At 34.0% G+C, this 25971-nt stretch overlaps 3 protein-coding genes across 4 annotated transcripts; 2 read left to right on the forward strand and 1 right to left on the reverse strand.

The window, feature by feature from the left end:
• Positions 1-5831: 5831 nt before the first annotated feature.
• Positions 5832-7393, reverse strand: LOC18027219 (uncharacterized protein At5g01610). 2 transcript variants are annotated; one of them, XM_006410980.2, is made up of 4 exons: positions 7195-7376; positions 6615-6669; positions 6234-6335; positions 5832-6155 (listed from the first exon to the last, which is right to left on the reverse strand). In XM_006410980.2, exons 1-4 carry the CDS (start codon positions 7279-7281, stop codon positions 5965-5967), a joined length of 435 nt encoding a protein of 144 aa, XP_006411043.1. In that variant the 5' UTR covers positions 7282-7376; the 3' UTR covers positions 5832-5964. The 2 variants fall into 2 exon arrangements, with proteins under 2 accessions (XP_006411043.1, XP_006411044.1); XM_006410981.2 differs by having other exon boundaries at positions 5832-6335; positions 7195-7393.
• Positions 7394-9397: 2004 nt separating this feature from the next.
• On the forward strand, positions 9398-10424 carry LOC18027220 (abscisic acid receptor PYL4). The gene has a single exon (XM_006410982.2). It carries the CDS (start codon positions 9621-9623, stop codon positions 10242-10244), a length of 624 nt encoding a protein of 207 aa, XP_006411045.1. The 5' UTR covers positions 9398-9620; the 3' UTR covers positions 10245-10424.
• Positions 10425-15338: 4914 nt separating this feature from the next.
• Positions 15339-17865, forward strand: LOC18027169 (protein trichome birefringence-like 34). Its single transcript, XM_006410983.2, has 5 exons — positions 15339-15676; positions 16004-16181; positions 16438-16634; positions 16747-16905; positions 17441-17865. The coding sequence occupies exons 1-5, from the start codon at positions 15339-15341 to the stop codon at positions 17799-17801; spliced, it is 1233 nt and encodes a 410-aa protein (XP_006411046.1). The 3' UTR covers positions 17802-17865.
• The last annotated feature ends 8106 nt before the right edge of the window (positions 17866-25971 follow it).

Consider the following 25971-nt stretch of genomic DNA (forward strand, 5'->3'; position numbering starts at 1 on the left):
TGGCTCTGGAAAAGCTTACTGTCAGGTGTTTGTTTGTCTTCTCTCACACTGTGTGTGTGATCTCTCTCGTTTGAAATATACTGTATCCAGCAAAAGCTGTTTGTTTCTGAGCTAGTAAGTTTTTTCTCTTCTTCTTTAACAGATGATGATATGGATTCAGGGTCTGCGGACAATGAAGACAATACAACAAGGATTGTTCTTCAGGACAAGTACACTGAAACTGGTGATTCTCCCTGGTATTGCTGTGTATGCTCGTTGGCTTGCCAAAGCTTTGAAGATTTCACCACGCATCTCAAGAGTGGAAAACATGAATTTTATGTAACCCTCTCTCTCTCTCTCTCTCTGCTTCTAAATATTTTGTATCAATACATAATTTTATTAATGTTGTATACCACATGTATCCTTTTCAAAGAAAAATGGCCTGAAATGCAGGTTGTCAAGCAGGAGTGGGACTCATGGGCTAGTCATAGAAGTGTGATGCGTACTACCCCTGAAAAATTTGTATGGGGTCGATCAAAGGCAAGTTTTGATATCTCTCAAGTTGAGATTTTCTCATTTTTGGAATGTACAGTTGCGTTCAACTAGAATACCCTTTTCACAACTTACCTAACTGTGTCATTGGCACAAGTTTCCCTTTCAAAGAAGATACAGTACATCTCTGATTTCCGCTTAATTAATGTGCATTTGGTTGTCAAGTAGGAGTGGGACCAGCTCAATTTTGAAGACATGGCGTATCGTGATTACCTTCGGTATAGGCGTCTAGAGACTACCGTGGTGGAGAGTCCATCAGAGGCAAGTTTTTCAGATTCCTAATCTTTTGGAATTTACCATTGAGTTCAACTAGACCCCAGATATGGAGTGGATAGCATGATAACTTTCCTTCCCTTTCAAAGACGATACCTCTGTTCTCCACTTAATGTGCATTTGGTTGTCTAGCAGGAGTGTGACTTGCTCAATCGTCAAGACATGGCGGGTTGTCTTCCGTATAAGGCAAGTTTTTGAGATTACTAATCTTTTGGTATTTATCATTGAGTTCCAGATATGGAGTGGATAGCATGATTTTAAATTTACTGACTTTTGGCTTTGGTTGATGCTAAAATATTGAAGGAAAAGTGCAAGAAGAAGAAGCTGAAGGGACCCCTAACTGTGAACTAGACGATAAAAAAGAAAAGATGAAGAAGAAGAAGGGTACATGGCTCATGGGGTGTTGTTCTTTTCTAAAGGTTAATGGTTTGTTCTACTTCTAGGAGGACTTGTTGTGTTACTTTGCTTTTTTTTTAGTCTCTTTTTTTTTCATTTTAAGTTAACTGATACCTTTTTTATCAACATCCTCTTAAACTCATTCTCGACACCATGTCTCTACATATGGCGATCAGATATATTGATTAATAGTATGTTCGATTAGGGTTTTCACTAATAATGCGATGAATACGTTTTTATCGACTAGTAATGTTGTTGTGACAGTAAATTTAACGTCAGAGGTAAACCATCACAGTTTGAATGTTCGATGGTACTGCATTCTGATGCTATATTATAGCTATTTTTTTTTTTATTGCAACACATTGAAACCCGTTTTCAACACATTATACCTAGCGTTGTAATAATGCAATTTTACAATGAAATGTGACTAAAATATCTTCTGAATTGCTATATGAAAATAAGGATACTAACTTTATTATATTTAAATATATATTGTCGGTCCGCGCGCGCACCGTATAAACCCGTGCCACAAGGAAAAGATTCGATCAAAACCCTAGTTCCTCTTTCTCCCGTACGTGGCTCCATCTTTCAGAAGATATTTTAGTCACATTTGAATTATAGGAACTAGGGTTTTCGCCGTAAAAACAAATACGAGCGAAATGATGCGGAACATGGCGATGCTGAGGAGAACGTTTGTGTGGTGGAACATCAAGAGCTGTCCGATTCCAGCTGGTTTCGATCCTTGTCTGGTCGGTCCGAGGATTGAATCGGCGTTGAAGAGATCGGGCTACTGTGATCCTGTCACCATCACTGCCGTCGGCGACCTAAGAGAGGGAAAGGGCCCTGGTGAAGACGTCCTGCGCAAGCTTTCTTCCAGTAGAATCGCTCTGAAGCATGCCAATGGTTCGTTAATTTTCTTTCATCTCTAATGATCTATAATTTATATTTAATACAAGTATAAATGGATTTCCTCTTCAATTAGGGTTTTATGTTCAACGTTGCTACTTGATGCTTTCCTTTTACTGAACCAGTACCTACATCGATGTTGTATACGACCTGGAAGGATCCATGTCCGCGTACTCTAATGCTCATATTTGGTGGTCCTAAGGAACTGGTATATATACCTCGTACACTTCGGTATGAAGTAGATGACTACGGATTCAGAATTCTTCTGGCATATCATCAACGAGATCCAGCCTGGCATTCGGATAGCTTTCTAGGTAATGTTCGTAAAGAGTGGCTCTGGAAAAGCTTAGTTTCAGGTGTTTGTTTTTTCCCACTCTCATTCTCACACTGTGTGTGTGATCTCTATCGTTTGAAATATATGTAACCAACCAGCAAACGCTGTATGTTTCTGAACTAGTTAGTTTTTTTCTTCTTCTACGTATAGATGATGATATGGATTCAGGTTCTGCGGACAATGAAGACAAGACAACAAGGATTGTTCTTCAGGACAAGTACACTGAAACTGGTGAATCTCCCTGGTATTGCGACGTATGCTCGTTGGCTTGCAAAAGCTTTGAAGATTTTACCACGCATCTCAAGAGTGGAACACATGGATATTATGTAACCCTCTCTCTCTCTGCTTCTAAATATTTGTATCGATACATTTTTTCATTTAATTAATGTCTTACCAAATGCATGTTTCCCTTTCAAAGAAGAAATTGCACTGATATGCATTTGGTTGTTATCAAGCAGGAGTGGGACCGGTGGGCTAGTAAAAACAATTTGGATCGTCGTATCCCTTCTAACTTTGAATGGGGTCGATCAAAGGCAAGTTTCTTAATCATCTCTCAAGTTTAGATTTACTACAAGACCCCTTTCACAACTTTACATTATTGTGTCATTGCCACATGTTTCCCTTTTAAAGAAACGATCTATACTTCTGATTGTGCATTTGGTTGTCAAGCAGGAGTAGGACCGGCTCAATTGTCTAGACCTGATGGATTGTGTTAGTCGTATTCCGTATGACCCTCTAGATTATCCCGAGGTGGAGAGTCCATCAAAGGCAAGTTTCTTATGAAATACCTAATCTTTTGGAATTTACCACTGAGTTCCCCATATGTTGATCGTAGATAGCTTGTTTTTGGATTTACTGACTTTGGTTGATGCTCTAAAACATTCAAGGAACAAGAGTGCAAGAGTACTGCAACATTCAAGGTATGCCTCTCTCTCTCTCTCTCTCTCTCTCTCTCTCTCTCTCTCTCTCTCTCTCTCTCTCTCTCTGCTTGCTTCTAAATATTGTATCGATACATTTTTCATTAATTAGTGAGTTACCACATGTTTCCCTTTCAAAGAAAAATTGCCATGATGTGCATTTAGTTGTTGTCAAGCAGGAGTGGGACTGATGGGCTAATAAAAATAATGTGGATCGTTGTAACCCTGCTAACTTTGAATGGGGTTGATCAAAGGCAAGTTTTTAAAATATCTCTCAAGGTTGAGATTTATCGTTTTTTTTTGGAATTTACCGTTGCGTTTAACTAGAAGACCCCTTTCACAACTTACATATTGTGTCATTGTCACATGTTTCCCTTTCAAAGAATCTATACCTCTGATTTCCGCTTGATGTGCATAAGTGCATTTGGTTTTCAAGCAGGAGTGGGACCGGATCAATTGTCAAGACCTGGTGGAACGTATTCGTCTTCGGTATTACCCTCTAGATACTACCGAGGTGGAGAGTCCATCAAAGGCAAGTTTCTTAGATACCTAATCTTTTTAGTATTATTAACCATTGAGTTCCAGCTAGATGTGGATGTAGATAGCTTGTTTTTGGATTTACTAACTTTGGTTGATGCTCTAAAACATTCAAGGAAGAAGAGTGCAACAGTAAGACTGAAGAAGAAACTGAAGTAGAGGACCCGAATCGCTCATCTAGAGGAGGACTGTGAAATAGACGATGAAGGTGAAAATGAAGATTAAGAGTACATGGCCCATGGGGTGGTGTTGTTCTTCAATAAGGCATTTCATATCATTTCATATCACTAACTCAAGTCCCGGTCCCTAACTCTGAGACTGTTTAGAAATGTACTGATAACAACATAATTACTGTTAGGACAATAAGAATAGTTTGTAGATACTGATGAGGTTCTGTATAATTGATCCACAGGTTGCACATGAAGAGGAGAAGTAGTATGTCCAACGTGCAACGCCGATGGTGAGCCGGGATTTTACGAGGAGGATCAGATGATGAAGTGTGTCGGTTTTGATTTAAATATTTCAGTGTGTCGGAGTTGTATTTTTTAGTTACGGTTTTTTCAGACCCATGTATTAATGGTTCAAAGTGGGTTAAATTGTCCTAACCAGTTAACTGACTTGGTTTAAATATAAACTTTGAATTTTTGGTTATCTGGCTTGATGTGAATCCACTAAAATCGGTTTTGAATTAAGTTTATTTTCGAATTTTCAGATTTTCAATCAACGACACCAATAGGCTCATATAAAAAATTAGTTCGGTTTTGGTTCAAAGTTCAAACATTTCAGTGATCATGTTTTATACTACATAAAAGATTAAAACTCTAATTCAAAGTCATATCTCATCTCATCACTTGATGGTTTACACAAAGATAAGTTTGGTCTGTTTGTATAGGATTATAGCTAGTTATATAGAAACAGTAAAGTTTTATTTCCTAACGTAAAATACAATTACAAGAAGAAAACATAGAAACTTTAGTTTTATATGACATCTCTTGTGTTTATTGAAAATTTAGTGAATAATTAAGTTATGTCTTGAAGAAAAAACTAAAAGCTGCTAGAGTATGTATAACATAATATTTAAACATAAACATATCATCTTCACCTTACAACTAAATAAGTGAAAACTTTTATTTTTAAAACAAAGTTTGGACGTGAAACACACTTTAAATGTAATACAACTTTCTCAAAAATTGTTTGATAAAATGTGTCATGAGCATTGCCCAAAATCTGCATTTTTGTGTTTTCTTAATAAATATCCATATAGTTAGTGGAAAACAGAACTTTGATTATGTTGATATATAAAAGCTTAATTTTCTTCTTACCTATATCAAAGATTGAATTTTTTTGTTGAAAACCCAGTTTTGATTTTGTAGATGAAAAAACTTTGGAAGACTTGTTTTTTTTTCTTAAATCTACTGAAGACTTGGCACATGCAGTAATTCGATCAATACTTTGGATGAGAAATTATTTGAAGCTAACTTTGTAGAATTGCCAGCCACCAATGAATCATGGGAGCTAAACAAGGTATGGTTAATTGCAGTTTGGTGGCAAAACCTTAGCTATCGTGGATTTGGAGAACTGTTCGATCTCGCTGGAGTTCCCTCCCATCGAACGTCCAACCACGCTCGGGCAAGCTATTAAAGAATTCCACTAGCGTTTGGGCATGACTGGCCCTATTACAGTCATGGTCGTCGCCGGTGGAAATAGATGCCGGGTTTCTGAACGTGTTCAGGACTATAGGGTAGCTGCCAGTTTTATATAGAAATCAGGTTCCATAATTATCAAGAAACTTCCAATCACAAAGTTTTGTTAGAGGCAAAGAATCCTCCTCCTCTGTTAGTCTTTGCTTAACTAAAGAAAACATTTTATGTGTAATCACATTTTGATATATGAAAAATGGAACACATTTTCCTGGTAGCAATATTCTTTATACAATATTATTACACTAAGAAGTAAGAGTTTGCTTCAAATATATAGTTTGAGACAAGGTAAGGAGCAAAGCATGCGTACAAAAACAAACATCAAAAAGTTGATATTATTTTGTTATTGCACCTTAAGTTGATCAAAAAGTCAGAATTTATCAACACCAACACCAGGCCGTATCACCTCATAAGCATCTCTGCTTTTGCTTTTCTTCATCCCGGCCGTGAAATAAACCTTTGAGGCGTCTGCTGAGATACAGGTTACTTTCACCCAAATCATCACCTTTGTTTTCAAGCCTTCCACTTCCGCTAGCTTCCCTTTCTCCAGGTAACCCGTTACTGTAGTTGAAAACCGTAGGACCGATGAATCCCTGTAACCAACCTCGCAGGTCTCAGGGATGAAGACAGTTAACTTACCTGTCTCTTCGTTGAACTCATAGTTTGTAGCATCCTGTGGAAATATCCCAACCGGTAGACCAAATTCCTTCAGCAATTCAGGCAGTGGCTTCTGCATTTTTCCTATTCAGAACAAGAATGACGCTGCATTCAATTGTCGATAATCCGTTTATAAACCATAATAAACAATAAACATGACTACTCAACAAATATACTACAAGAACTTAATTTGAATAAAATTGAAGAACGCCTAATCTTTACAATTTACATTAAATTCAATATCTTTCAGAATGCAGAATACCACATGGAATAGTTGAGAATCGCAACCTCCGGCTTATTGAGTAACAATAGATTAGAAAATTGTGAAACAAGAACTGAGAAAGATGTAACAAAAAATAAAACCTTTGATTTTGTTGACCAACCACTTGGTACCTCCTTCAATACTGCTCGACAATGACTGCAAGAATGAATCCAATGTCATCAGACTCAGGAAACTTTTGTCTCAAGAGATCGAAAGCTAAAAACTTTTGCATGATATGTTACCATAAACACAGATTGTAATTGTAACATTAAACCCAACTGTGTAACTATATATATCAAATCTTCTGATTACTATAGTAACTCAAGGATCTTCCACTATAGAGAAATGCCCCCAAATTTAATAAAGGAGGATTCAATTAAGCTAAAAAGGACACGGTTTTCAAACAGATTGAGATCGAGAACCAGTTAACCCCAACAGCTAACAAAAACTTGTTACAGTGAAACCCATATCTGAAAGCATAGTTCTTGACCAAACAAGCGTAAGATGGAAGAAAAATCGAACATTTTGACCACAAAAACCTGCAAGGTCTATCTAAAAGATTAAAAAAAGCCTAAATCATCATGGGTTAAGGCCGATGAGTTTCCTCTAGAATTGGAACACGATCAAATGGTAAACTAAAACTCTGAAAGCAATAAACAGAGAAAGGAATAGGAAGGATACATTGAAATCGTCACCGACGGAGTTGAACTCTTTGTTTGCCTTTTGTCCTAACCAGTATGAACCGACTTTGTTCATTATCTGATCCATCTCTCCTCTCCTGTGTAAAACTTAACCCGCAGAAATAGACGAGAGAAGACGATGGCTTTCTTTGAGGTTTCTTCTTCTCTGCGTAGGAAGAATGTTTTTGTTTTCTCACCGTCGATTGTGGTATTACCCACTGAGCAACTGAAAAACAGCACAACATTCATCGTTCGAAACTCAAAACTACACGAGTTTCACCATTCTGACCTTGTCGTGTTCTTTTAAATCCTTAAAACGGCGTAGTACATACTACAAAGAAAATAAAGTTATTACAGAAATAGTCAACACCTATGGTCAACTTGACAATTCCAACATTATAAAGTTAATCACGTTTTAAAAGGAGTCCAATTTTCTTTAGGCAAGCAAAGTACTTTTTTTAATAAATAAAATTTTCTTTTTCTACAAATTCGCGACCTAGTCTTATGTAAATTGGTATTATGTAAATTGGTATTTATTTTCAAACATTGGTATTTATGTAAATTTCATTGTGAAGACTAGCATGGTACCATGATCTTAGAATGTTATCAAATCAAGTAATTTTTGGTAGATGAGTACCAATCATCTTGTTACTCAATTTATTGTACGGGTTAATCTATCAACATTATTGTTTCGTCACCCTCAGCTATGAAAAACTGCAACGATTCATAAAACCAAGTTTGTATTTATTGTCGTTGGTTCAACATCATATTCAGTGATACCATGGAAACAAAATTCTATACATATGGTAACTAGTTGAGCGATACATTTTAACAAGTCGTTAATTTAAAATTGGAAACGTATTGGTTTAATTTTTTGTTAGTTTGTAATTTATAAAATTTTATATCATTGAACCAACTATACGAAACAAACATAGCCATCACACAATCTGATAACACACCTTTATAATACAATTATAAACATTATTTCTTGATTTTTAGAAGTAAAAAAGTCCTCCAAGATTCCAACCATAATAGACTCCAACCATAATAGGCTCCAACCATGATAGTCTTACGATTAAATACTACAAATTCCTATCTATTATTAACTATTTCCTTTAAAATTCAATGTTACAATTTTCACAAATTTAAATTTACCACGACATTTCATTATATGTTTTTTTTTTGTGAACAATCATTAGTTTAAGTTTTAACTTTAGTTATTGTGTATATTGGCCTCTCGTACTTCATTGCATCAAAACTTAGACAGTGTGCACAAAGAAAATCTCATCCATCGTGGTCACATTAATTAACCATATGAAACATGATATGACTACTAAAAAGTTGATCATGCCACATCTCAATCATCTTCAATAGCAAACACTTTGACGAACTCTCTCCATGTTTTGTGCATCACATGATGTAAAATGGATCTGAAAGTGCATATCCTTCTCGTGATGTAAAATGGATACGAGACTTTTCCTTTGTATAACGAATATCAATAGATCATATCTAAGCATGGATACGAGACTTTTGCTTTGTATAACGAATATCAATAGATCATATCTAAACAATAAAGAATTTTCTCGGAAACTTGTTCCATCTACTTGTTCATCAACTCATCAAGTTGTTATGGATACGACAAAGGCAGTTTTACTCAAAAGAAAAGTTGTTATGAATATTTGATAAGTTGATGAGTGTTAAAATACAATTATTTTAGAGAAAAAAAATTATTATAAGATTTTCATAAGAATAAAATTACATTCTTTTATATAGAGAATGATTATAGACCTAAGTTCTTAAATTAAGATAAACATAAAAGTAAATATACAAAAATAAATTTCCTAAAGTACTATATTAACAAATTTATACAATTTTTCCATAATTGAATCTCGATATTGATTCAAATAAATTCCAGTTCGAATCGATTTAACTCTAAATACATGTATGTAAGTTTTTAATGTTCACCTTTTTAAAATAACTAGAACCTATTGCTACTTGTACTTTAAAAAAAAGTTAAATCATCGCGGATAAATAATACACGAGAATTATGGTCACTTTGCCAATTTCTATACCGTACCGAACAGTCAAAGTCAACAAAATAGCCAGGGGCAAATACGTAAATTAACGAAGAGCAACTTGCTAAATTTTTTCGTTATCACCACTCACATGAACTCTGCATTAAAAACTCTCTCTCTCTCTCTTCCTCCATCTCTCTCAAATCGAAAGGCACAGCCCAACTTTTTTCGCAAGTCGCTGTAAAGTTGATCTTGCTCCTTTTTTATATACACACACATCTTCTCCTCCCTCTCACACCTTCCTCTTCAATCCTCCATTTTCTTCAAACCCTGAAAAAAGAAGGGTTTTCAAAGATCAATCAAGATTTTGCTAAAAAAAAACAAGAAGCCAAACCATTTACTCAGATCAAACATGCTCGCCGTTCACCGTCCTTCTTCCGCCGTATCCGACGGAGATTCCGTCCAGATTCCGATGATGATCGCTTCTTTTCAAAAACGTTTCCCTTCCATCTCACGCGATTCAACCGCCGCTCGTTTCCACACGCACGAGGTCGGTCCTAACCAGTGTTGCTCCGCCGTCATCCAAGAGATCTCCGCCCCAATCTCCACCGTATGGTCCGTCGTCCGCCGCTTCGACAACCCGCAAGCTTACAAACACTTTCTCAAAAGCTGCAGCGTTATCGGCGGAGACGGTGGAAACGTAGGTAGTCTCCGTCAAGTCCACGTCGTCTCTGGCCTCCCCGCCGCGAGCTCAACCGAGCGTCTCGATATCCTCGACGACGAGCGCCACGTCATCAGTTTCAGCGTCGTCGGTGGAGACCATCGGCTATCTAACTACCGATCCGTCACGACTCTCCACCCTTCTCCGATCTCAGGGACCGTCGTTGTGGAGTCTTACGTGGTTGATGTGCCTCCGGGGAACACAAAGGAAGAGACTTGCGACTTCGTTGACGTTATCGTACGATGCAATCTCCAATCTCTTGCGAAAATAGCTGAGAATTCTGCGGCGGAGGGGAAGAGGAAGACGACTCTGTGATGAGTGTTTTCGTCGTCGTTGTTCGTTGAGTAGTTTCGTTAGATCCGACGTCGTTTTCTTAGATTTTTTAGCCGTCGTGTGATCTATGTTTTTTCCGGCTTATCGTGTGAAGAAAAAAAAAAGAAGATACATTAGTGAATTAATCCCATGCATAATGTTATTATTATCTACCGTTTTATTTTTGTTTGCGTTATTTTCTCCACAAAGAACCGATTCGGATAGCCCTATTCCGGCTTTTCATCACCCAAAGATAATAAAAAAAAAAATTAAACGTAACATATATTACTTCTATTAGGAGAAATTGGCTAGGTCGTCTGTTATATTAAAAGTATGATTTTCAAGTTTATATCTTGTCTCATATAGTTTCATCAAAATATGCGGAATGAACATCATCAACATTGAGTTATTGCACATCTTCATCAACATACTAAAAACTTGCGTCCTTATCATTGTATAGTATGCAAATGAATTACGTATAAAAAAACTTTTGAGAAAATTCCATGAATTTTGTATGGGAACTTTACACTTATATATATAATGTCTTCCTTTACTTGAGAATTTTTAATCGTTCCTCCAACTTTTTACTTTCTTATTATTCCATAAAATTGAATGAGATTTCAGTTTTTGTTCTACAATTTCAAAACAATGTGTGCAAGAAATAGTAAAATCTATAAAGAGATCGTTAAATCGTTACAAAATTCAAACATTTGTCAGGAAAATCAAGATTTTTCTTTGTCATCTACGGAGTATTTGATTAATAAATATAAAGAGTGGAAATAGTTGATATAAAATATGAACATGTTGATGGAACTAAAGAAATAAAAATTTGCAAGTGGACAATGCTTTGAATGATAAGCCAAGCTGTTCTATTTTTTTCCTATTAATAAAAAGGAAATGCAAGTTGCAACTTGTTTATCTCCACCTCCTTTCTTTATGCTTCTTCCCAATCCAAATGATATAATATTCAAATTTAATAATAAATAAAAAAAATAGAATAGAGAAGAGCGCAAGTTGCATGTCCTTTTACATCACGAGAGTCACGATATGTTTCGTTTCCAAGTGATCTCTTAGAATATAAGAAATTTAAATGTGATTTCATTTGTTTTATATATTCAAGTGGTTTTTAAACTTTATATGATACATTTCTATCCACAAAGTTAAAAAGTTCCAATTGTTGCTTTTTTATGCATGTTAATAATACTATAATCGAAGTTTATGACCATGCAACCTGCATAATAATAAATTATGAAAATCAGTTTATGGTGATTTGATGATTAGAAAATTTATCACGGGGTTTGAGAAATATGGTTCAAATTTTTTCACTGTGATTTTCACTTGTGGTTCTAGAAAAAATTTATATAGCAAGAATAGTTGATGTTCCATATATTTAGAGGATAAGTGGACTAATATTCATTGGTTTGTTTTCCTGGACTATTCAGTGGTTATATAAAAGAAATTTATAAAAGTTTGATTTAATATTGTAAATAACATAAAACAAACGTCAAAATGAATGCGTCATAACAAAACACCGATATGAATACGTGAGAGCAAATATGGTTTCAGACTTTCATTTGCTTTTTATTGTGGTCGTCGAATATCAACAAATATAGCATAGCTTACTAATCATAAGATACATACTTAATGTGGCCAGGAAAGGCGTAAAAATAAAATGAATAGGAAAGAGTTGGCGGTGCAAGTGGGAGTAGGGTAGCTGCAATGTTTTGCAAGTTGGGCAAAACATATTAATTGTGATTTGCAAATTGAGTTTTTTTTTTTCCTTCAAATAAATAAAATAAATAATCTGTGCTTTTGAGATCCTTCACGCCACCGTTTCCTCTAATTTGATTGGACCTCTGCCAAGTTTCCGCTCGTTCGAGAGAAGGAAAATAAGAAAAGTCGAAAACACAAATCAATGGAATATAATTCACAAGTTGCAAAAAGATTAGTACTTTCTACCATTTTGTTTATATGAAGTAGCGGATCAGCTGATGTACGGCCTGAACACTATTTTTGGCTCGGGTTAAGGTGAGCTTATCATTTATTCATTTGTAATTTTCTTTTTCTTTTCTTTTTCTTTGTTGTCAATTATTCCCTAAATAGATGATGTTTTAGTATTTTCACACTTATTAAGAAGTAATAAATACATATTTTATTAATTATTCTTTGTTTTTTTTTAAAACTATTTTGCTATTTTCAATAAATATATAACCTTTATTCACACTTTTCAATACTATTTCAGAAATTTGATATTCTTACAACCAATGTAAATTAAGTATTTTTTAATTTATAAATAAAATAACATTAATACTTCTAAAACATCATCTTTTGTGAAACAATACTAAATCTTAAAACATCATCTATTTAGAAACAGAGGGAATATTAATTTTCTTTCTTTAGAGTTTCTTTCGAGAAGCTAATTTAAAGCATCCATATAGGAAGAAAAAAGACTGAAACAAATGGATAACAAGTAGTATTAAATCACAGTTTTATCAAATGGTTTTAAGAAAGTAATTTTGAGAAAAATGACGATAAACAACGAGGGTGATGGTTCCAATGTGACAGAGGAGCAGCGATGTAAGGTCGTACCCATAGCTATGCTAAAGAATTTGCATGACAAAGAGCAAGGTCCATGACTGTAGGTTAATCTGATGGACAAAATCAAAACCCAAGTCGGCTGTTCATTTCACTACAAGCCTAACATTTTTACGGGACAAACCTTTTTCTTCAATTTTAACAGAATGTACAAGGCCAACCTTTTTCTTCAATTATATGCTCAGTCAACGCATTGACTAATACAACTGAGTCGGAAAAAAAAAACTAATACAACTGAATGTTCTACAGTGGGCCGAGGACATCCGCCTCTATGCCCAGCTGAGCCCAGTCAATATGTGATCACACTTTCGTGTAATCACTAATCTGACCACAAGAGTTACACAAATGACACCTTTCAATTTTTTTTGACGCCACACACGACATGTTAATAACGTCTCGGCGATTTCGTGTGTTAATCTGTGTAGAAGTAGAAGCCATGCTAATTTTGTCATATAGTTTACGTTTTCATTTTTAGCTGATGTTTCCAGAATCAAGACATTAATAATCTTTCTGTGTCATAAAAAAGATGTCAGTTGTTACTAATTTGTAGTAGTTTTTCTAATTACCACATAATACTCTGAATTCGATTTCGATAATGAAATGGGATTCCACTCAAACCCCGATCTCTTTATATAACAACTAAAAATCCTAACTATAAGAGGCTCTGATTAAGAGCTATCAAATTACTATTAATATTTATGGCAGATCAACGTGTGAAGTACCGAAGCATCTGCACCCAATCTAGAATATCAAGATTTGTCTACGAACTAAAATTTTGAAATGGAAATTTGGTTGGGTTTGCCCGATTAAGGCACTAATCATTTTTAATGATTCAAAGGCTTAACTAATCATTTATTCTCAATCATATAAAAATATTGTGCTCCCAATTTCACTCATTTCTGAGTCTGGGCAACTGGGTTATATCTTTCCCTTACTAAAACAAAACTTAAAAAAAAACTAAAAAAAAAAACAAAGAAAAAAAAATATGCATTGCTTTAGCAAAACAATTCGAATATATAAACGAATCAACCAGTGGAATCTTGAGGTAACTTGAAGCCAACGAATAGTATGAATGTGGAAATGTCAACCACCTAACCTTACCTTTACATATCATATATATTATTTGACCATCTCTAACCATATTCTTGGATCATGAAAACAAAAGCAAGCAAGCAGGACCAAACTGTCGCATGGAAAATTCCACAATGACCCCTTTGGCCACACCTTTATCAGTTCTCTATCCTGAAGAGGGCCGAGGGGTATTCTCGGAAAACAATTTAATCCATATTTGCCTTTCCTTGAAAACCAAGGGACATGCAAAACCACTCCAATACAAAGTACCTTCTCACCGAAATAGCTGAAACAAAGAGCTTATTCTTTTCTGACCACCAATGATATTCGATAAAATGTTCTATCCATAACTATTTATGAAGTTCGTGACGTTACATTTTCACATGACTCAATTGGAAACGACAATATGAAAAGTCACAAAACGCTGGTCGAACTTAAAAGAGGCGCGGGACAAGTCAAGATAAGACTTAACTTAGTCGTGACATGGAACACACGGCTATAATTTATAAAAATAAGACCGATAATTTGCTAACCAAGTCCTAGAAAAATATTTACACTACTTAAGTCAATTTGAGATTCTAACATTATTCTTAATATACAGATTGAGTCGTTAAAATATATACTACTATGACAAGTTTCATTCAAATTTTGCGTGGTTAGAAATGAGGGGAATTAACGAAGTTCTATAACATTCAAAATTATAAATAAAGTTCTAGTAATTTAATTTTTATCCCAGATCTATATTATTCAACCACGATATGTAGATCTTCCCAAATAGCGAGGTGGAACGATCATATGGAAGTCTGAAGGCTTTCATAATAACCCTTCATCAATATTTTTTCAATTTTATAAGTTCATTATTTAACCAAATTCTTTTTCACCGTAACTTTGAGTTAATTCTTGATATGGAATGCTAGGATTTGTCATACGTATACATCTACGTTAACCATTATCTTCTCAATCATATCGTTAATTTGTTCCCCATGTGAACCATGCCCGCTTTTAACACTATAAGTACAAAAAACGTAACATAATGACGACTACTAGAACAAAATATACAATCTAATGATTTATCAAAAATAAATAAATAGATATGGGTGTTTTTGAATATGCAAAGTCAAAGCTCAAGTTCAAAGCCTTCAAGATACTGTCTTGGACATTCAGGGAAGAAATCTCCCTGATCTAATCAACTTGAACAATTATTTATTTTTTGCAAGTGGGCATTGCTTGACAAACTATCAACACAAAAGCTATATCAAGAAAATGATTCAGATATAAAATAGGCATTAGTTATTCATAGACAGCTACTGAAACTTGATTGGCCACCAAACTATAAAAAAACTTCAGGAAGGCTGAAGTTAAAAGGCAAGTTAGAGTAAGACACATCAATATAACCCAAAACAAACATCATAAACTATAACAACATAACTAATGGCAAAGCGACAACTGTTGATGCTGGGAATTAGGACGAGCTTTCACATTATCGCCGCCGTGCTTGTGGCCGGAGTAATATTCACTGCCGTGTATTTGTCTCGAAACGGTTTGCCAAAGGAGAATCCACGGAGGAACGGAGTTCCGGAGGACGGTGACAGTGGCAGAGACTGTAATTTGTTCGAAGGGAAATGGGTATTTGATAACGAGTCATACCCTCTTTACAAAGAAGAAGAGTGCAAGTTCATGTCTGATCAGTTGGCTTGTGAGAAGTTTGGGAGAAAAGATTCGAGTTACAGATTCTGGAGGTGGCAGCCTCACACGTGTGATCTCCCCAGGTTTGTGTCTCTCTCTTTATCATTACAAATAATTACACACTTCACGTTTACACACTTCACGTTTACACACTTCACGTTTACATCTTTCACGTCAACTTACGAGAATTAGATAAAGAATCGAAAGAATACTCTCATTTTTTTTTCGGTAAGCCATTTGTAATACTGTAGAAAACAAAAAGTGAATTTACAAGTAGTTTATTTCCTTTGTTTCCTGACTCCGGTCAGGGCTGTTTATAGTTTGGAATAGAAAGAAAACACATCCACATGATTAGTGACTTGTTGCTGCCAAAATTCTATACCAATATTATCAATCTTCTAATGTTAAAGGTTTAATGGGACGAAATTGCTGGAGAGGCTAAGAAATAAGAGGATGGTGTACGTTGGAGACTCATTGAACAGAGGCCAATGGGTATCAATGGTGTGTATGGTTAGTTCGGTTATTACAAACCCAAAGTTGATGTATATGCACAACAATGGCTCTAACCTCATCACCTTCAAATCCCTCGTAAGTCCTCCAAAATAAACTACACTCAATTAATTCGTTGTTAAATAATAGAAAATGATTACTGTCTTTTTGAACATGCAAATAGTGCGTATCTTTGTTACAGAATTCCAATTTCAAAAAAAAAAAATTATTTATAAAAAGCTAGTAAAACCTCTAGTTTCTACCTTTTCAACAGATATATATATATATATATATATAATAAAATCTACACTAGATAGCCAAATATTTTGAGACGGTCTATGTTGATAATAATCAGGAATACAATGCCACAATAGATTTCTATTGGGCTCCCTTGCTAGTGGAATCCAACTCGGATGATCCAACAAACCATAGGTTACCCGAACGGATAGTTCGGATCCAATCGATAGAGAGACATGCGAGGCATTGGACGGAATCCGATATCATCGTCTTAAACTCTTATTTATGGTGGAGAAGGCCTCATATCAAGTCACTGTAAGTTTCTTAACGTATAATCAAATTAAACTCAATGATTCTCTATGTATAGATCTCTCTCTTCCTCTCAATAAATGGGAAATGTTATGAAATAAAATACTATAAATGAAAGGTGGGGGTCGTTTGAGAAGTTAGATGGAATATACAAAGAAGTGGAGATGGTGAGAGTTTATGAAATGGCTTTGCAAACACTTTCTCAGTGGTTGGAAGTTCACGTTAACTCCAATCTTACCAAACTTTTCTTCATGTCCATGTCTCCCACCCATGAAAGGTACTCGCTCTTACTCTTTTCAATAACCATAATAATGCTTCTTTTTTTTTCCCCTCATAGATTCGTATCTTCGTTCTTTACTTTCTTTTGTCATATGTTACTTCTCCCAATGTATCAATTGCCTTTTTAGCGTGGGCGTCAATTTTCTCTAGTTGAACCTTGTTTTTTTTTGGGGATTATATAGTTAAGTTTGCTTTTCATATACGTATCAAATTCCTATTATATGTATATATATATATATTAAAAAATGGAGCATATATAATAACTTACTGTTTTTGTATCAAACGTTTTTCGAAAGTTGTAAAATAAGTGAGAAAAAGAATCCGTATTGGAAACAATGTAAGAAAACTTAAAAAAGACTCAAACAATTTAATGGGTCTTAATATTATATATTTTGACACTCCATGTGCCTTTCCATTGAATTATGGCAAGATAAGTTTAATATTGGAAACGATTCAATGGGTCTTTATGGTTAACTACTTATTTCGGCACAATTTTATGACAATTAACAAGTAGAAGAAATACAACAATGTAGGGCTGAAGAATGGGGAGGAGAGGTTAATCAAAACTGTTATGGGGAAACTAGTCTAATAGATAAAGAAGGATATAGTGGAAAAGGGTCGGATCCGAAAATGATGAGAGTCGTAGAAAATGTGCTCGACGGGCTAAAAATGCGAGGAATGAACATGCAGATGATAAACATTACGCAATTATCGGAGTATAGAAAAGACGGCCACCCCTCAATCTACAGAAAACAATGGGAAGCGTTGAAGGAAGATGAAATCTTGAATCCAAGTAATTATTCAGATTGTATACATTGGTGTTTGCCTGGAGTTCCTGATATTTGGAATCATCTCCTTTATGCTTATATTGTTGATGACCACCATTCTAATTGAAAACTGGTCTTACAATCTTTTTTTTTCTTCCTTTTCCACTTCAATTGTACAGCTGATTTACTTAACCTTCAATTTATCCTTTTGCAAGCTATCTTTCTTACTTTTGTTGTTTTCCTATTTTCCATGAAATAGTCTAGTTTTTTTTTTGGGATAAAAAGAGATCTCTACTTTCTCTAATCATTTTAATTTGTTTTTTACAGCAATCGGTTAAACGTTGTTTTTGGTGCTCAATCATTAACTATGATTTTGTTTCCCTCACTTTTATTAGGAGTGTCAAAAATGCCGAAAAAATATATGATAAGATTATTACGTATAAAATCATTGGTAACTGTATTTTAAAAACCGTTAAAATATGTGTTATATCAAGTTTTTGTCACAAATAGTTAGTTTATCCTTTACGCTAATAGTCATGCTTTTGCTAAACTAGGATTAAATATGATGACCAAGCTTTGTGGCTCCTCGGTTCATCTGCATGTAATGTTGGTGATGCTTCAGATTTTTATTGAGAGCGCGGTTATGATACCCATTTATGTGGTCATCTTTTGCATATCTTTAGGCCCGTCTCATTGACCCTTTGCAAACATTGAAAATGATTCTAATTTTATAGGTAGTGTATATAATAAACTTATTTTATAAATGGCCTTTAAATATTTATAAAAAGGCCCTAAAATATGAAAGAAAAAATGGAAAAAGTGGTCTTTGTGCAAATGGACATTTGGCACTATCCATGAACCGGCACTGCATGCCTTGTCTAATTCTTCAGCTTGAAACTTATTTCCTATAATATAAACTAGGTTTAAGATTTTTTTTATAAAAACATATATTTATTTTATTTATTTTTAATATTAAATAATTGTTATTAAGATTTTACAATTTTTTTTATAAAGATTTTACAATATTAATCGTTTGTTATCAGTCATAACTCGGTTGAATACAATTAAACGGGATTCTCTTCTACTCCTATTATGTCTTATCTATGGTTTGCACACAGTAAAAAAAAAAGAAAAAAAAAACAAACACTGCTAACTAAAACATTTTTCAATCAATGTTACAAAATGGTTATCGACTTATCGTTCATACCCAAAAGAAAGTAGAATCAAGAAAGTGTGTGCATGAAAAGCTGTGTATATTAAATTCTGTGTCACGAAGTAGAAGGTGGAGTAACTGGGAAGTTGGCAGGACAGAATCATAAAGCCGCCCTGAAGTGACGCTCCAATAATTGTTTTGATTTCTTCCCAGAATTTCCTCCATTATTTCTCCATTCTCGAATAACTAAAAAAACTTAAATTCAATCATCCTTTTTTTGGATTTTTCGAAGAAACTCGTTCTTCGCATTTCATTTATTGTTTTTATTTTTCTGACGCATAAAGTGGTAATGGACCCATTGATTGAGGACTGTGTGGATGATGACCATTTTAACGAAAAGCTGATCAAATGAAGTTGAATTTTGTCAGAATGAATGTCTTTGCAAATTTTCAGCCAATTAATACTTTTGAATGTTTGTTGGTTCCTTTTATATGGAGGCTTCCCACTAATCTGATTCTATGAATCTTGCTTCGTATAAGATTTCAAATAGTTTCATAGAAACAAACGCTTGATGATGATACAAGTTGATTTCTGAAATGTGTGTATCCTAAGATATCAACTATATGTAATCTGAAATGCACTAATTTCATGAACGATCAACACCCGAAAACCGTTAAAAAAATGATGTTATCAGTAGTTCATTTCTTAATTGTTTGAGGTGATTGGTAAAGAAGCTTTAACCCCGTTTTTTTGTTTGCTAAAGTATTTAAAACCACATTTTAGCCAATCAAAGCTTTAGAGAGTTAAAGTCCTAAAAGTCTTTCTTCTATAAACACTCACAATCCTTTTTTTTTTCTTTCATTATTTTGGGTTTTGCTTTGCTTTTTTCTTTATAAAAGTAATATAACATGACTCTTTAACCCTTTTTTTTCTGGGGGTAAAAGGCCTAGTCTAACTCTTTTTCTTTTTAAGTTACAAGTATTATTTTACAACAAAATGTTCTTCTGTTTAAAAGTAAAATTTAAGGCCGTTTCAACCATAGTCCCATCCAATCATCCCTTATCATTCCTGGGAAAATTAAAATTAGGTATTCTTGCAACCAAAAATTAATAAAGTTAGGTCAAGATCATGCAAATATGATTAATTTGAGCTTTTTAGAGATCTATTTATCCACTCAGGTTCAAAATATTCGAACATTCTCCAACAATTTTTTTTGTTATACATTTTCGTCCTACATTCTCACACATACTTAATTAACCCCTCCCAAATCAAACGTTCGGAGTTTTCTAATACCAAGCTAAACGCAAGCCGAAATTGTGAATGAAATAAAAGTTGAATATTCAGTCTGACAGAAGTTAACTATGTATACCAAAAAAAAAAAAATAACTAATAAAATAAAATATTTTCCTATTTAAGAAAGCCTTGCTCATAAATTGTATGTCACACCCATAAGAGCACAACTGTGGAGAAATGACAGAAGATCGAGACTATAGAATTCCATGTATATTAATAGCAAAATAACACTCCAACTTAGATTCGTTCTTCTTCATTTATTTATGTGGTTTTCAAAATCTTTTTTTAACATTAATGTATCAGGCTATTGGTTGAGGGCTGTTGCCTATGACAATGACCTAACGGAAAGCTTAGCCAAATTAAAGTGAATAATGTCAGATTGAATGTTTGTAAATTCTCAGCCAGTAAAAAGATATGTAGTTGATTATTCTTGTGTGTTTTTTTTATTCTTTCTAATATTAGGAAGTTCTCCATGCTACTAAGAACACATGGCTCCTAAAAGGCCTGATAGCCTCATCTGATCGCTTAATATTCAAACTATGGATGAAGTTTGTAAAGTTCATCAACTGATATCAACACTTTATCAACTTTAAAACCATTAGGTGATGAATCCTTGATTTCGTTTCTCAATTAATTATAGAGTGCCCTCCATGGTTTTGGTGGCCAAACCCTCCTATTCTTTTAGGAATAAAATAAATGGAAATAAAAACAATTTTAAATTGAGAAGAATGTAGTGATGAAAGTGAGAGATATGTGAGGACGATTGTCAATTGAAAGCATTGACCACACCGCATGATGTGAGATTGATGTGAATACTGTAACTAATAACACCCAGACTAACTTTTATGAGAAAATGAATCTTTAAAACTGATTTTGTTCAAAGCTTAGATGCGTTAGAGGGGAACATAATCATTATTTGAAAAGAACCTATACAACCATCTTACTTTTTCTTTGTATTACAGATTAAATCCTATATAACCATTTAAACCATCTAAACTTTTAATGTATTCCTATAACCACAGAATCAAAACTAAATATAGCAGCATACAAGTAGTTTCTATACATCCAGTACAATATATATTTCTTAAAAATAAAATTCTTTGTTATATATCAAATCTGATAATCCATTTCGATTAGACTAATTAATCCATTCTATTTTTTTTTTAAATCTACCACACACCAAATTGCTGAAAGAAAAAAATCTGTAAATTAACTCAAAAAAACTTTTTTTTTTTTTACTTTGCAAGCAATATCATTTGAACTTAAAATAGTTTCAAAACAATTCTGATTCTCTACGATCAAACTCTAAAGCATATTAGTTAATCTGGTCTTGCGTTAAAACAATATATTTGGAAAGTTATTGTTTATAATCTTATAGTCTGCCAAAAGTAGTTTTAATCCACCATTCAAACATATTATCTGCATTAATTATTTTTTTATTAAACAATCATTTTTTCTTCACATTTCTTGCTCCACTTTTCCGATGTAATCATTCAAAGTCTTATTCACAATATCACCATAATTAGTTTTGAAAATGTTATCTAGTATTTTGGAATGTTGTTATACAAAATAACAAGTCGTCTATAGAAGTTTTAAATATAACTAAAAAAGAATCGACTTTACCCAGAGTATAAAGGATCGAAGGACTTCTGATCTCCAGTATTCAGATAGTTGGATTTGGCGCCGGTTAATGAAGCTTCGTCAGCTTGCCAGGCCTTTTCTCTCGTGTCAGGTCAGGAATGGTCATAGGGCTCTCTTTTGGCATGATGATTGGACTTTTTTGGGTCCTTTGATTAGTCTTACCGGTGCTAATGGTCCTCGTGTCACGGGAATTCCTTCTTTAGCATCAGTCTCAAGTGTGGTTTCGAATGGTTCTTGGTCTCTATCTCGTGGAAGGCATCCTATTTTGGTTCTCCTCCGTGATTGTCTCCCATCATCAACGTCTGACACAACTATAATGGAACCTGACTTTTTTCTATGGAGGAACTCATTAGCTGAACCCCCAGGAATGTTCTCCACTCAAAAGACTTGGCTCTCTCTTCATCCGTCGCCTCCTCCAGTACATTGGTTCAGCTCGGTCTGGTTTAAGGGCGGAATACCTAAGCATGCCTTTTTACTCTGGGTAATCATGAGGAACAGGCTTCCTACCCGAGACCGTCTTCAATCATGGGGCTTGGATATCCCTGGTATTTGTCTTCTTTGCAATGCCTCCCCTGAAAGTAAGTCTCACCTTTTCTTCGAGTGTTCTTATTCTTCAGCAGTTTGGATGGCATTTTTCACACATCACTCTCTATCGGTCCCTTCCTCCATTGCGGCTACTGTCAATTGGGTTAAATCTCCATCTCCTCATTCAAAGTTGAATATCATCTGCAAGCTTATCTTTCATGCAGTAGCATATTTTCTATGGAATGAACGAAACGCTCGTCTGCATTCGGGAATTTTTAAACAGTCGCCAATCTTGGTAAAGGAAATCCAACTTCAAATTCGGGCTAAACTAGCAAGCTTGGATCGGGTTGCACTGCTCAATTTGGCTCGCTCTGGTTCGGCTCTTCCAATTGATTACGAGAGCTTCATTTCTTCTTGGTTCCGTTTCATCCAAATCTGATCCTCATATCGGCTCTCTGCTATAATTTGGTGATTGCTTCACACGTAGTTCTGGTTTACCTTCTATAGCCTTTTCATTTCATTTGGTAATTGTGTATGTTCTCAAATGTCGCCTATTTAAGGGCCAAATGAAATAAAAAGGTCGTTTTAAAAAAAAAAAAAACTAAGAAAAAGGAAAATCAGATTATTTGAAGCCGCAAGACGATATAGGCCATCAAAAGATGTTGAAGAAGAAAAACAATAGTTCGTTAGAATAGATGAAATCATGAAACTGTAAAATGACATTATTGTTAGTTAGCTCTTCCTTTCAACAAAATCATTAAAAATTAGGCCATTTTGTAATTTAGTTTTTCTCTCGATAAGCGAGTATAAGTTAGGTAATTTTGTATGTTAGCTGATATCTAATTTTTGTTGGGTTTCATTATATATATATAATATAATATATATATATATATATCACCGCGCCATACAGTTTTTTTTTTGGTCAAATTTGAAAATATCAGTATAGTTTAGACATTTTGTATTAATTCTTCTTCTTTTTTTTCAACTTAAAACATATATAAAATGTTGGCCAATTAGGAGTACAAGTATCTACATAAAAAAAAACCCATGTAATCTAACATTACGAACCAAAGCTGTGAAAGGAGTCTAGGAGGTTAGAGAACACCGACCATCCAAAATTATACCATCATGAATAAGTCCATACAGTCTGTCTAGCTAGTTGTTGATCTGATGTCTAATTATGCACTCCGTATGCTTCTTCCATACACCATATGATGGGAGTCGGGTTGTTCGAAACTCGAGATGGAACTATCTTCTAACTAGCAAAATATAATATAGTGATAACTATTTTGGAGACCTTTTTTAATCTCACTGAACCTTTTATATGACGAATGTTTTTTTTTCTTTTTTAAAGTTTAGAATTTCGAAATTATGGTTTAGTTTTCTTAGCACTCTATGAAATAAATTAGAACATTATAAGGTAATTTAACTCTATTATGGGAAAAGCTAAATTATTTTGTACGGTCTTCTTGTCCATAATTAATCATCGTCGTCATCATATATCTATTGAAACCAAGTGAATACGTATTTGACTTACGACCGTAGTCGGCATGAATGAATGAAAAAGAAACAGACAACAATCTAAAAAGTTAAAGTAAAAGTCTTGACATTCATTACTTTAATCATATTTGTAAACATATATGGAAAACAAACTTCACCGTTATTTTACCAGAATTTACCTTTTTCGGCAAGAATGGTACCCTCTGCTATTTTTTTAATTCACCTAAATATTCAACTGATCTTATTAATACCTGTCAATAGTTTTTGTGTATCTATCTAGTATTATAGAAAAATAATTGTTTGCAAATAATGTTAACTTTCGTAGTTTTCCAATGTGCATAGGTCTTCAGATATTTGAAATCTCGAACCAACGATATTTAATAATATGAGGTATATATAGAAAATTAATATTGAAGTAATGGATGTACTGATGTCTGATGTATGTGATAAAAGTAAGATTTCTTTTTTTTTTTTCAAATAAAACGCAACAATAAGTATAAGCTTTTTCCAAGTTTTAACGGACCTATTTTTCCAATGATATAAACAAAATTTTGGATAATTGAAATATGAAAATTCATTAGATATATATATATATATATAATATATTGATATCTGTTCATGTACTTAAATCCGGCATGGTATATTGGTATAATAGCGTACAGTATTAGTATAGATGCATGTATTTTCGTCAACGAAAGCATGTATAATGTAATACTGGAATAAGTCTCCTTCATTTCTGTGAATCAAAGGACCTGAGAAGAAGAAAAAGTCAAACAAACGATACAGGATCCAATAAATCACATCTGGACTATATAGTATTAACAATACTTTCCAAAAATAATTTAAAGAAAAATGCTAAGAAATTTAATAATAAATTTAAGAAGTTGAAATTATTACCGAAAAAGGAGAATTTAATACTATATATTTTCTGCTAAAATATGCAAATTAATAATTTCACGTTCAACGACGAGAAGATGACGTGTGTTCCTTTGAACCCAAGTTCCTTAAACTCGCATCGTCTGTCTATAAATAACACTTTCGCTTCTCCTTCTTCCTCACTCCCATCCTCTTAGCTTCACATTCCTCTCTTAATTTTTTTTAAATATTTTTTTAATCTTTGTAAATTTTAACAATAAAGGAAAGAAAGTAGAGAAGAATCTGTAAAGCTCAGGAGGGATAGCGCCATGATTGTCAGATTCACATTGATTTTTTGGCGCTGTCCATCCTGAGTTTCATTGGCTCTTCTTGCTACAATGCAAAAGGCATAAACAAACGCCTAAAACCACTTGAAATCCAATTCTGTTTAGAGTCTCATTTTAAGCTCTCTTCATATCGCCACCACAAAATATCCTATTTTCTTTTCTTTTTTTGTTTGAACTACGGAGTCTCTTAGCAAATTATGAAGAGAAAAGAAAAGATCTCATCTTTAGTCTCTTTCTCCAGTGAGGTCAGCCACCGACAGGTAGATTTCATATGTATCATAGTAACTACTATTAGTGTTATTAGTGTTGTTATCTCCGTTTTGGTAAAAATAATTGATTATTGTCGGGCAAACTTTCTAAACCAATTATTCTGGAAATGTCCATTATATTCAAGTGTTCTTTACATTAATAAAGTAGTCATATCGGAGATGCTACTCACCCAAAGTTGCAATATCATATTTTACTTTTCTCTATTTTTCTTATAGATTTGTTAGGATTTACTTACTTTATAGTGCCTGTGATGGGGCCTGGCTAAGTGGGGAACAGATATGCTCTGCTGCATGAACCACGTGGACCAACATGCATATACACAGTTGCATTATTTTTTCACACAGTTACATTTATTTTCCTCATAGGTTTCATTTTCAATCTTTCCATTATATTTTAAATTGTATTATCTTCTTGGACATTGGTGATTCTTCTTCCACGTTTTTACTCCCCTCTTCACACATATTATTTGTATCTCCACTGCACTAAAACTTCAATTATGTTGATATGCAAGAAAAAAGAGAGCAATGGTAATATGGAAAACTTAGTTTTTTAATTTGAATTCCATATTTTTCTCTACTAATTTAATATTCTGAGTCCTTTAAATTGTTTTGTATTAATACATTTATGGCCCGGAGTTCTAATTATAACCACAAAATATTTGCTCTATATATGAATAATTCTACATTTCACTTGCTGAAATCTCTTATGTATTT

This window comes from Eutrema salsugineum, unplaced genomic scaffold, assembly GCF_000478725.1.
Source record: "Eutrema salsugineum unplaced genomic scaffold, Eutsalg1_0 scaffold_10, whole genome shotgun sequence".
NCBI classification, from domain to species: Eukaryota; Viridiplantae; Streptophyta; class Magnoliopsida; order Brassicales; family Brassicaceae; genus Eutrema; species Eutrema salsugineum.